This window comes from Hypomesus transpacificus, chromosome 19 (genome assembly GCF_021917145.1).
Source record: "Hypomesus transpacificus isolate Combined female chromosome 19, fHypTra1, whole genome shotgun sequence".
In the NCBI taxonomy this organism is placed as follows: Eukaryota; Metazoa; Chordata; class Actinopteri; order Osmeriformes; family Osmeridae; genus Hypomesus; species Hypomesus transpacificus.
The window spans coordinates 2,410,428-2,423,160 of record NC_061078.1 but is presented as its reverse complement, the minus strand read 5'-3'; the positions used below and the strand labels follow the sequence as shown (position 1 = coordinate 2,423,160).

The following is a 12,733-nucleotide window of genomic DNA, read 5'->3' as shown; positions in this document are numbered from 1 at the left end:
TGCACAGGCAGTGCACAATGCTGTGATTTTATATGATTTTATATGATGTACTTGTTTTATGTTTATTTTAACCATGTAAAGTGACTTTGAGTATCCTGAAAAGCGCTATATAAATAAAATGTATTATTATTATTATTACAGGCATTTGTGTGCAGTATAATGAGTTAATACACAATTATTTTAATTGACTTTTGTCAGAGACTGCATTATAATGGGTGCCATTTTTAAACAGCATGATATTGTTCCCATTATGTGTGATTATTATGCTTGGTTACTCCCAGTCTGGTGGGAATAGCAAACTAAAGTAGAACTCTTCTTGGTTCACCACACATTTTGGAGACATCAGTATGGTTTACCTTACACTTTCCCTCTGATCACAACTTCCTTGGGTTATTTGTAGCAAAAGATAATTGTTTCTTAATAGGTGGTTATCAACACACTTCCAAAAAGGAGGTAGAGATTGTTCTAAAAAGAGGGGACCATGTGGGTGCGCTTTGTCAAGGACAATACGGCAGACGAGATAACTTCATTGTCTCTGCTCTGTGTGTAGCTCTGTGCAGCTCTGTGTAGCTCTGTGTAGCTCTGTGTAGTTCTGTGTAGCTCTGTGTGTAGCTCTGTGTGTAGCTCTGTGTAGCTCTATGTAGCTCTGTATGTAGCTCTGTGTGCAGCTCTGTGTGTAGCTCTGTGTGTAGCTCTGTGTGTAGCTCTGTGTGTAGCTCTGTGTAGCTCTATGTAGCTCTGTATGTAGCTCTGTGTGCAGCTCTGTGTGTAGCTCTGTGTGTAGCTCTGTGTGTAGTTCTGTGCGTAGCTCTGTGTCGCTTTGTGCGTAGCTCTGTATGTAGCTCTGTGTGTTGCTCTGTGTGTCGCTCTGTGTAGCTCTGTGTCGCTCTGTGTGCAGCTCTGTATGTAGCTTTGTGTAGCTCTGTGTCGCTCTGTGCGTAGCTCTGTGTCGCTCTGTGCGTAGCTCTGTGTCGCTCTGTGTCGCTCTGTGCGTAGCTCTGTGTCGCTCTGTGCGTAGCTCTGTGTAGATCTGTGCGTAGCTCTGTGTCGCTCTGTGTGTAGCTCTGTGTCCCTCTGTGTGTTGCTCTGTGTCGCCCTTTGTGTAGATTTGTGTGTAGCTAGGTGTGTAGCTCTTTCACAAGGAGTGTAAAATAATACCGAACACCCCAGTCTGTGTTGATGAACCGACATACAGTGATCTGAAAGGAATGCTTAGACGCATGTTTTTCTCTCTTTTCCCAGTGCTTTAGATTTCTCTTCTCTGTCACCCACTTCACTCTTGTTGGGCAGTTTTTAAATGTCAGTTTCTTGAAAGCTCTGTGTCTCAATTTCCCCCAGTAAATAAAGAGAGGTCTGGCTGTGAGTTTTTGTTAACGGACCCCAGGAACAGGGCCAGCCTGCAAAGAACAGAAACCTCGCACAGCACTTTCCCTGGCCATATTGATCAGCAGTGCTATTGGCATAATCCTTGTGAATAAAATGCCGTTCTATTGAGTTCAATTCCCCACTGGGCAACAGAATGGAAAGACATAACCTTTCGCATCTTGGCTTTGTGCACTGCTATTCAAGTTCTCACCCATAATGACCCTGCTCCCTGCCAGAGAGGAAAAGACTGAAAAGTGGAAATGTCACCATGTGGAGAGCGGACTCCAAAAAATACAAAACAGTTTTCTGTCTACAGCACCTCCCACTGAAGTCTCTGCACCAGACCAGGAGATCAGTTACTGAAATGATTTATAAAATGAAAGGTACGGGTAAAACAGTCTTGCATCAGAACCTTAGTCAGTGATGACGCCATCAGAGAGGAGAGGGCTTGACGTCTGCATGCAGACGCCGTCTCATGCTCATAACCAGAGATCCCCTTGACATTTGAAATAATCGGAACATGAAAAATACAATGTTTATACAGATTCAGTGTACAGAATGTGCAGCGTTTTAACCACATTGTAAGAACAGGCATAATATTTTCTGGTTTACGATAAGGGGTGGGGTCTCTGAACACTTAGTTTCCAATTTCAGAACACTTCCTAGAAAAAAAAAGATTGCTTTGTTATCTCAGTAAGTGTTGCAAATTATTATACATGAACATTAGCAGGCACAGGCCTTTTGGTCCTCCAATTTCCTTTTTTACTTCCTGTCATCATGAACTGCCTTTCATCACTTTTACTTGATTTCCCTGAGCCTCAGAATGACTTTAGGTAGTCGAGTGATTTCCCATATATCATTTATTAATTTAATAATTAATTATTTTTTTATTTGTGTATTAATCTATGATCTATGTATTTAATATTAAATAGTACACAGTCCTTTTTTTGTTGTTGTACTTTTGTTGTAAAGTAATATTTTCTCAGGGGTCCTTTGTTTTCTGTTTGGCTGGAATATAGGGCAGTACAGTTTGGGTGCTTTTGTCTGAGACAGTCTGTGTGCTGCTGTTCCGTAGAAGTTTTTTCCTGCAGCCGGGGTTCAGGAGACTTTTCCTGGGCAGGGTATGAGCCCCTGCCAGGGCCTTCCCTGGGGAGGGGACATAGGAAGGGTCCAGGCAGTTATGGAGGAGTGAGCGCTCTGAGGAGGAGAGAGGGGGGATGGGTGAGCTGGCCAGGAGACTGGGCTCCTCACTGTCAGTGTCTGGTGTCGCGCAGCCCCCCTTCTCCTCTTCCGCCCCCCCCTCCCCTTCTTCCTCCTCCTCGTCGTCGTCGCAGCACAGCGCGTGGTACAGGATCTTGTCGCTGAAACGCACCCTCTCTCTGGTGCCCGAGGTGCGCGACGTCTTGTGGCTGTGCGTCGAGCTGCTGGCCTCCTCGCTCGACGAGTCCGGCGTTATGATGCGGGGTCCGTTAGGGATGGGCAGCCCGCCGTTCATCTGGGAGTAAGCCGAGGCAGTGCTGGGTGGCGGGGTGGGCGTCTGGGTCTGGGTAGGGATAGTCCCCTGCCCAGGCTCCGCCCCAGCCTCCCCATAGTGCTCAGCGGGCTTGCGGGTGGAGGCGGCGGCGGCGGAAGCCTCCAGGTAGCTGCAGAAGTCCCAGCTGTCCGACAGCACGTCGGGATTGAGAAAGTCCATCCGGAAAGCGTCTCCCAGGCCTCGCTCGCTGCTCGACGTGCTGCTCGCCGTGGCAACTGTCCAATCATCCGGCTCCAAATCAATGTCAAAGTCTGACGTGAGCTTGTCGATTTGACCCACCACCTGAGACGGGAAGAAGAATGAGTGGTTAGAGGATGTGGAGGATGTGGCTCCTTAGACGCTGTTGCACTGCCGAGGTTCGGGTTTGTGTTTCTGCCTGCTTTACCAAGCCTTCTGCTTTGCATACATGTATGCCAAAATTCCTTTTAATTCTAACACAGAAAAAAGATGCCCAACATTGTAATAACAGGCAAAGTCCTGTACTAGCCTTTGTGAAATCAACCTCATCACTCTCCATCAGCATCCACCCAGAGTGAGTGTTTACAGGTCTCACTAGAAAGCTCTTAAGCCCCAAAACACAATTGATTTTCTTGATTTGCTGATGGCGCATAAAATTCCACACTTGACATTTGAGCACCTTTAATCAACACGCTCGCTCTCAAAGGCAATTTATTGTAAAATGAAAAACCACTTTGAAATTGTGCGGCCTGTAAAAGATACATTTCCCCAAACCGTTTAACAATTAAGCCTCTGTGTTTTGATCTCGAAAAATGCTTTCTCAGAACATGTGCATGTGGAATTGGGACATAATTGTCGAATAACTGTGGTGGAAGTGTTTGCTCCACCTAGAGATTTCATGAACATGATCCTTTTTTCTGCCTCTAATTTTCCTTTTTCCTTTTTTCTGTTTGCTTTCAGCGCCGTGTTGTGACATCAAATGAGAATTATCAGAAAAGAAGAAAAAAAAAGACAAGAAAACCAGTCTAGTGCCTTCATGAAGGGATTAAAAATCCAAATTCATTCTTTCGGCACAATGACTTTAAAGGAGCAATTAGGAGTTCCCAAAGACCTGACTACACAAACACACTGATTAAAAGAAGTATCTTTCAGCAGATGTGCTCGCTGATTGCTCAGGTGATTTTCAGTGCAAACAAGAGGCGTTCCGCTCAAAGATCCTGATGATCTCACACAGACATGCAAACATGACGGTGAGAATCGCCATGAATATGCATATGATATCGGAAAAAGCACCAAGCTGTTCGTCGTCACCATTAAAGGCTCACAGATGGAGTGAACGAGTAGGTCTCTGTGGGACTACAGCCCAGTGCAGGATGGAAGGGTAGATAACATGACTATGCAAATTTGTACAAAAAACAGGGGGAAAAAATTACAGATATTATACAACCCCCTGGTGTTTTGTTCTAAACATAGACCGTACTGTGGTAGTGGACCCAACCATCTGCATTTGAACCTTTCCTGGAGCGCCGTCCTCATTCCCCTGCTTCCCGTCATTAGTTCCCCCTGCACTGGTGCCATATCTGTGCTTTGGCAGTCTGAGCTTGCATGTGTTTCTAGAAACTGGTTCCTGTGTGGGTGTGCCAGTCCCAGAATGGCACACATCAACATACTCTGCCTCCTCCCTATTGGCAGACGGGGTCTGAGGCTTTGTAGGTAAACTCAGTGGTGAGCTGAATGGGTAAACCTGCCTGGAGAGTGATTTGCAGACGTTGTGCTGCGTGGTGCTGCTAATGCCAAGATGGTTCTTAGACCCCGAGGGGCCCTGTGGCTTTGTTGAGTTGATTAGTCATCCTGAAAAAGGGGATTTAATTCAATCAATGTGTTTAGAAAAGTCTGGTCTGTCAGACACATTTCACAGGCCCGCTTCAATCCTAACACTGACCTACTTTAACCATTTTTATTGGGTATCAATTAATAAAGCATTCAGTACCAGTGAAGCATGCCATTCCTAGTCATGACATCTTAAACAAATCCCTCATGAAATACAAAAGGATTTACAAATGACAGACGTTGACTGCCAAAACCTTGTTGTTTCCTAGATCCGTTACTTTGCCTTCTATCCACTAGGTACTTGGAAATTGCCCAAATTATGTTTATGGTCGTTAAGCATAATTGAAATTTCCTTTATGTCTTCTTGAGTAGGTGATGACCCAGCACGTTCCCCGACATAAGAAGCCTTCCCTAGGGTAAACACTGAGCTCTCCCAACTTGCTAAGTAACTGTGTCCCAGTCCCCAGTATGAAGGCTAATTCTGCTTGATAACAGTTTGAGCTGCAAGGGTCTTCTTCATTTATCTCAGTCACAGATGGACTCAATGTAGCAACAATGAGCGGTAATCTCAATCTTTTCTTCCAGGAAGAGAATGTGTGAAGAGCGGGCTATGGAGTGAATTATTGGGTAAACAGATTGCTTGAGCGTAAATGGATGAATGGACACATCAGGAGCAAGTCATTAGCAAGGGACACACTGTGTTTGAAAAAGGAAAGAGCACAATGAGGATGTGCAACAGTAATTACAAGCTTTCCCGAGAATCACGTTGCTTTTGTTGAGTTTCTAAGCTCATGATATCAGATTGCAGCTGGATCATGGCACAAAATCAACTCTTAAATGTTGTTTGCCATAACACCTGATAAGACAATAGAAATAGAGATATACCGGTAAATGGGAAAGACGTTCTTGATCATCTGAGTTCAATTATTTTAAGCAATATGTCCAAAAGGGTAGAAAATAGACTCAGCTAGACTACTCTAGTCGACCGCAGAACACTAAATTACTGCTGCAAATCCTCTCTTGGCTAAAGCGCAGACATAGCTTGGCGGTGTCACTACTCCAGTAAATACAGCCATGAACGCGAAGCTTTCTTTCTTTTCACGAGGCATCCACTTTCTCACTTTAGCCATTTTCTGTTCATGCAGACGGGACAGCGCTCTGCAACCATGAGTCAAGACATCCAGCCCTGGTCACAGCATATGCTCACACAACTGTGCCCGCCACTCAGTGCTGAGCCTAGTCATTTTGGAGTGCTCAAAGGCACTTTCTGGTGGTGGGGCTGAGTGGCGAATGCCAGCAATGTTTACCACCTGCACTCCGGCGTCCATGATTGGACTGGGTAATTGAGGGTCAGAGTGAAGGGGAGCACTTGGAACACAGTCTGTGTCAGAACAGTACAGTCAGGTGGGGAGCTGGAAGCAGGCTATCTTACTTGAAGAGAGTGCTACTCTGTGAGGAATCTCTGCGACGCAGTGTCTCAGACGAAAACAGCAAGGATCTCTGAATAACATTCACTCGTGTCCTCTCGTAGACCTCGCCTCTGCAGGCTGTTCCTCTACTAGAGAATAATGATTTATTAATTTCTTCCTATACGATATCTTTGATTCTTGTACCCTTGTGTTGGAGCTCTTGTACCTCAGTAATCCTAATTTGAACTACTTGGTCCACTCTGTGTTTCATGCACTGAAAGAACATTGTAGGGGGGTGAATAGCAGCACATGTTTGAGAGGCCTGTTGATGAAAAGATGGATATTTCACCTCCTGCTCTTTTCACTTCATTGACGTTAAAACAGATGTTTAATGAGGGAAGTTTGATTTGGTAAGCATTGATGACCTCGTGTAGAAAAACATCTCATTAGTGGTCTATAAACTGACAAAATCAATATCCTTTGCAAGTCTAGAAATGCCATATTCATTGTCTACAGACTTTAGACTTTTTCTTTACAGACTCTGCTTTACACAATTAAATATAATTAAAGCAGAAACTGGTATTTCAGCGCAATGCCATGGAGTTGTACTGTATGATGGTAATCCTGCAATGGAGTCCAAATGTAATGAGACACAAAAAACTATATTTATAAAAAAAAATGCATTCTAAGTATAATGTCTTTCTTTGGCTTTCTATCAGTGATAAATCATCTCTAATTTGGAATAGTTATCATTACACAATGCTCATGTGCCCTTCTCCACCGTGGCACCTAATTTTCAAAGTTTACTTTGATTATGTTGGTGCACTCGCTCGTTAAATATGGAACACTAAGCCTCTGGCCTCGATTTTTCTTTTCCAGAGGATTTTTTGTTATGTGTTCAGTAGAGCCATTAAAACAAATCTCAATGCTGTTTCTTCACATGTCACAATGGGCTCCAAGCCTACCCCTGTGGGACACTTCCAGAGTTGGAAACAGATCATGTCACTAAGAAAGCCTCAGCAATTACCAAAATGGCCTTGCATGCAGCTTCTGAAGTAAAACATTAGCAAATATTGTTTTAATGTATTTAGCTCCTGCAGCTAGCCAGCTCCTCCTTACTCTGAACCCCATGCTTCTTTCCACTCAATTTGGCTCTCCTTCCGACAAAGATTGGAGAGTATCAGAGAGACTTGCATTCTTTATGCTACAATTTACAACACCCAATATACCACAGTCAGTCTCTCTCTAAAAGGACTGCAATTGTTCACTCAAACCTGTTAATTCAAGCTTGTTGCCGAGCTTGTCACATGCTGTGAGGGGTAGTGAAATGTGTTCGAGCCACGTTGCACTACCAACATTTTCTCAATGGAGTTATGCATTTGTTGACACAGAGAGTGCGTGTCTGAAGGGGGAGGGGGGGGGGCAGGAGTTGTGGGGCAGAGGGAAGGAAGACCATATTTAAGTCAGTCCAACCTGATTGGTGAGACATGTCACTGGGCGTCGTCGAGGGGATGAGCGTCGTCTTTGAAGTGTTCCGTGGAAGTGTGAGCTCTAATTATTCTGTCATGAGAGGGACCGTAACCCTGAGAATTCATTAGGCACACGCCTCCTGCTTTTTCATCTTTCCCTGAAAAACACTCATCTTTATGGAGGCCACGCGAGTGCAGCGCCAATTCACAAACAACACTGTGATGAGAACAGGAGCTGCAGTCAGTAATCAAAAACATCATCACCAAGTTGGGCTTTCTAATGGGCCTCATTCAGTCCCCCTGGAGGTCATCAGGGGTGTGCTCCTTAGCAAGTCCTGGGTGCAAACAAATCAGACTCGAGACAGACACTTTACTGTTGCCTAATTCAGGTCATTATTTTAGGTGGGGGGGGGAGGGGGGCATATTCCATTACTTGCAATTCGGTGGCTAGCCATATAATTGGGCACCCCTGGGTGTAAACATAGTTGGATGTGTCTACTGGGACGAACATCACTTGCAGTGACAGAGGAACAAGGTTGAAATGGCTGCCGTGTAAACTAGCATTTTTTTTAGATTGTCAGAGAAAGGGAGAGAGAGGGAGACAGAGAGAGACAGAGAGAGACAGGGAGAGACAGAGAGAGACAGGGAGAGACAGGAAGAGACAGTGAGAGAAAGGGAGAGAAAGGGAGAGACAGGGAGAGACAGGGAGAGACAGGGAGGGACAGGGAGAGACAGGAGAGCCTGCGCTTATTATGACTTGCACTAGACGGAGAAGCACAGCTATGGGGGCTCCAGAACCCGTCTGCCTGTCTGAGATAGTGTCTGCGTCAGGCTGGGGCCGGCACGTGTTGGCAGGTCACACTGGTGTGCGCCGGCTGGAAAATGAGTGTACAGCCAGGCCACGGCGACACTGTGTGATGACTTTGCTGCTGAGGAGGTTTTTTTCGTTTTTGTTTTGCTGTCGTGTCCACTGCACCGTGTGTGCGATTGCACTGTTTGTGCTGGCATGGGGAGGTTGTGTGTGTGTGTGTGTGTGGGGGGGGGGGTTGTGTGGTGTTTTGAGGGAAGGAAAAAGTCTCTGACTGGGAACAGACAGAAGCTCAGCCCAATCCAGCACTAAATCCCCAACCCTGCCGGCAGAGAAGCACCATCACCAGGAGTGGCCCCTGGGAGCTGACACATCCACACCAGGAGTGGCCCCTGGGAGCTGACACATCCACACCAGGAGTGGCCCCTGGGAGCTGACACATCCACACCAATCTAGCCCCATCTCAAAACAGGCTCTGTTTAATGGGTCTTTCATTTACATTACATTTACATTTAGTCATTTAGCAGACGCTCTTATCCAGAGCGACTTACAGTAAGTACAGGGACTTTCCCCCCGAGGCAAGTAGGGTGAAGTGCCTTGCCCAAGGACACAACGTCATTTTGCGGGGCGGGGAATCAATCCGGCAACCTTCTGATTAGTAGCCCGACTCCCTCACCGCTCAGCCATCTGACTCCCTTTCAACGTGTGTGCGTCTGCATGTATATGTGTGCGTGAGTACTTGTGCCCAAGCTTTAGAACATGAAAGCTTAAGGTATGGTACAGTCCATCGCTAACATTTACATGAAGCTTAGATACAGTAGATCATTATGTACAGCTGGACAGCAATCCAAGATCAAGTCACACCACGAAAACAACATCCAGTTTTCCTCTAATTACGGCACTAAATGTCAAAGTCACCGCGATGTACTCAGAAGGTGTCAAAGCATTATCATAAGACACATTTCATCCACGTTAAAACATACCTACAGTACTATCTTTGTTACTTTGCTCTATGGCTAACAGTTGTGATTTGCATTGGTCCTCATTGTTCTGGGCAACAGGGCAGGTTGAGGTCCTCTGCCCTCCACCAGTGACACGGGGGCACACGATCAATATGCTTCTGGCATTTCCAGGTTTCCTTGGCCCTGCAGCGCTTATCTTAATGGGAGTGCACTCCCGTTTGAAAATGTTATTGTGTGAACCCCATATATCATTGTACAACAGATGCAGCCTGCTCCACCATACAAAGTGGAAATATTGAGGCCCTGAGAAAAAAAAACAATTTATGCAATTTGTTTTTAGTTTTCACTCTGCAGTGTTTATAGGGGAGGGGGAGGGGGGAAGGATATCTGTGGCGAATCCATTGCTATTCCATCTCATTTCTTTTTGTTTTGTTCCCTGATGGAACGGTCTCTGTAGTCATTATAAGCCCAGCACTTTACAGGAACATCCTTCAGTCAATAGAATATTGTGTCAGAAGACTGTGGAAAAATCTCGAAATTTCTCGAATGATTTCCAATGCAGGCATTCAAAGAGCATAGCCACTGTAAACCTCTCCTGGTCGCTGTTTGTATAGGGTGATCCTTAGTTGCACAGTATCCTATAGAGGCCTAGACTGTGTATACTTTTTGATGGCGAGGAATCATTTTGCATTTTTGTGTTGCATTTCGTATGTCAGAATATACTTCTCATGATTGTTAAAATATATAGTATATTTGTATAATTGTACTGAATTTGTATTATGTAATATTGTTTATGTTGGCTTCAGGTACGGAGTATGGGTAGGGTTAGGGTTTGTTTTAAGGCCAAAGATAAGGTAATGGTTGGACCCATACAGCACCACATCTGTGTGTGAACGCTGGTTGTCTAAGGACTGCAGACCGCCATGTTTTAGTCATAGATGGGTTCTAGTCAGGTCATGACATCAAACATCAGTGCATGATGGGAGTTTGCTGAAAGAAATTGTCAACGATAGCACTCCCTACTCGGCACACTGAAGAAACACACAGATATTGGCATGACTAGCTCTTACTTTTATCTCCCCCATAACAGTTTGTCATTGCTTTCCGCTTTCTGCCGTTTCTATCTGAGACAATCTTTAGGGCAGATGCCTCAAATAGTGACAAAACCTGTCACAACGTGTCACCTTCACTCTCTCTTTGGCAAGTGGCGTGGTGTCTTTGAAACAGCTTCACCTTTATCAGAACTGGCATGTCCTAAAGCTTTCCCCCTGTAATGCAGGGGAAGTTGGAGGTTAGACACAGGAGGCTTTGCAGAGGGCTATTTGCAAACAAAATCACTGCAAGACATCTCGCCGGCCCCCGTGAGGCACCATCTGGCTGCCGTATACCTGTCTCTCTCAGCGTCACCCCCACACCACCCCCGCCTCCACCACACCCAGCCCGTCTCCACCCACACAGCGACGGATGCTCAGCTCCAGCAGCGGGACGTCCTTCAGGACGACGACAATCAGGATGGCCGATGTCAATAGTCAGGATCACACATCATTTCTAAAGCGACGCCCATGTTGTTTCTCAGTCACTGTATGAACTAAACTATTCATTATACAGACGGTCCCTGTCTGACCTTGAGGACATTCAGACAACTTTGCAGCCTACACGCCATGTCAACCTGCCTTAGTCGTGTTCGATGTTCCTGCCGTTGAACACCCAGGATTGGTGGTAGAAGCAGAATGACTACAGTTGGATGCTATGTAAGAGGAAGTTAATTCGTGGAGCTCAATATACACAATCAAACCGATGATCATTGTGTGAGGGAGGTGCATGGATGCAGGCTTGTAAGCCATCTTGGGGGTTGTCAGAAATGTCAATGTGCAATCAATGCCTTGTCTCAAGGGGAAGAGGTACTGTGTAGGCTATTATGATGATGTTATTGAACAACCCAACCTTCACCGTGAATAAGATGGTACTGCTTTAATGATGCCTCCGCCAAGAAGCACTGACTTGAAATACAACGACGTGCAAACATGATTCCTATTGTTCAATCAAGCCATATGTCTGGCCACTTTTTAAACGTTGTTTAGAACGTGAACTCAGTGGTGCCTTCGCATGACAACAGTGCCCCAGCACAGTGATGTCAACTTCTACTTTACATTAAGAAACATCAAGAAAAATGCCTGCGCTCGCTGTTACTGCATGCTAAAGTAAACAACATGGAATTTTTGCATCAGCGACACTTCATTCTGTGTTTCCCTCGTTCCACTTGTGCCTGTGTGTATCCAAGGTTCCTCTCGTGGAACAAGAACAAACATTTATCCCAACAAATTTCTATTGTATAACGCTGCCTTCCAATGTGAAATGAATAATTAGTATGCCCAGATGTGTTGGCACAGTTCTGCACGCTGGAGTTTTGAAACATCCCCTTTTTTTGGTAGTGTTTGGAGGCCTCTGATTGTAGGAGAGCCATTAGTTCTTGCGCACGGTATGGATCCAATCAGTCTCCTATAATTACATATTGAAAACATGCAGGCCGAGACTCTGACCTGATACCTATTGATTATGTGAGGACTTTAAATCTTTTGAACATGCATGCAGTACATAGTTTGTTCTGAAGACAGAAAGAAACCCGGCTTAATTACATAGCTCCACTTTCCTATTTCTCTCGACAATTCTCTTGATTTGTTTGTGTGTGTGTGTGTGTGTGTGTGTGTGTGTGAGCGGTTAATTGCAGGTTGTACTGTAGAAGTTGGCAGGGAGGTTGACTAGTGGAGGGGGCGAAACGGGGGGGACGTCTGTGGTTACTGCCGGGGTGTGTGGGAAGAGCCGGCCGACAGCCTTGACTTTCTCTCCACATGGATGGCTGGGCAGTGCCGGACCGGAGGGGCGTGCAGCTGCCTCCGGGGTGAGGAAAGACGCTCGAGTACCAGCCCCTCCGACAGCCCCATCCACCGCCTCACACCAGGCCAGTGTGTCTCCATCAAATTCTTTCAAGCCTGTGTCTGGACAGTAGGCACTTTCTCCTTATTACTGATAACAACAGAAGGCGTCGCATGGAGTTTTTGTGCTACCATAGCCTACAGTGTCCTCTCTATGGATGTCAGAGTGGGCAATTAACACAGAAAGATAAGCTTTGCTTAGTGGAGGTTGGGGGAAAAAAAAGGTTGGAGAAGCAATTTTCTATGTCTCTCTCACTCCCATCTCTGGCTTTCTTTCTTAAAATACTGGTACACAAACAGTAGGCTATTGTACTTCGTTGTTGACACAAATTGGAGTAAAAAAAAAAAAATGGAGATGTATTGTTTTGTGGACAGCGTACAGTATTCATCGCTACAATAGAGTCGGATTTGGCTGGGGGAAAAAAAGTCAGGGCCACAGTCTAATTAGCAGGTAGAGCTTGAATG

The 12,733-nt window shown here is 45.5% G+C and overlaps 1 protein-coding gene across 1 annotated transcript; it reads right to left on the bottom strand.

Annotated features, from left to right (window-relative positions):
- Positions 1-1,926: 1,926 nt before the first annotated feature.
- On the bottom strand, positions 1,927-4,812 carry insyn1 (inhibitory synaptic factor 1). Its single transcript, XM_047042321.1, has 2 exons — positions 4,804-4,812; positions 1,927-3,181 (listed from the first exon to the last, which is right to left on the bottom strand). The coding sequence occupies exons 1-2, from the start codon at positions 4,810-4,812 to the stop codon at positions 2,348-2,350; spliced, it is 843 nt and encodes a 280-aa protein (XP_046898277.1). The 3' UTR covers positions 1,927-2,347.
- Positions 4,813-12,733: the final 7,921 nt, after the last annotated feature.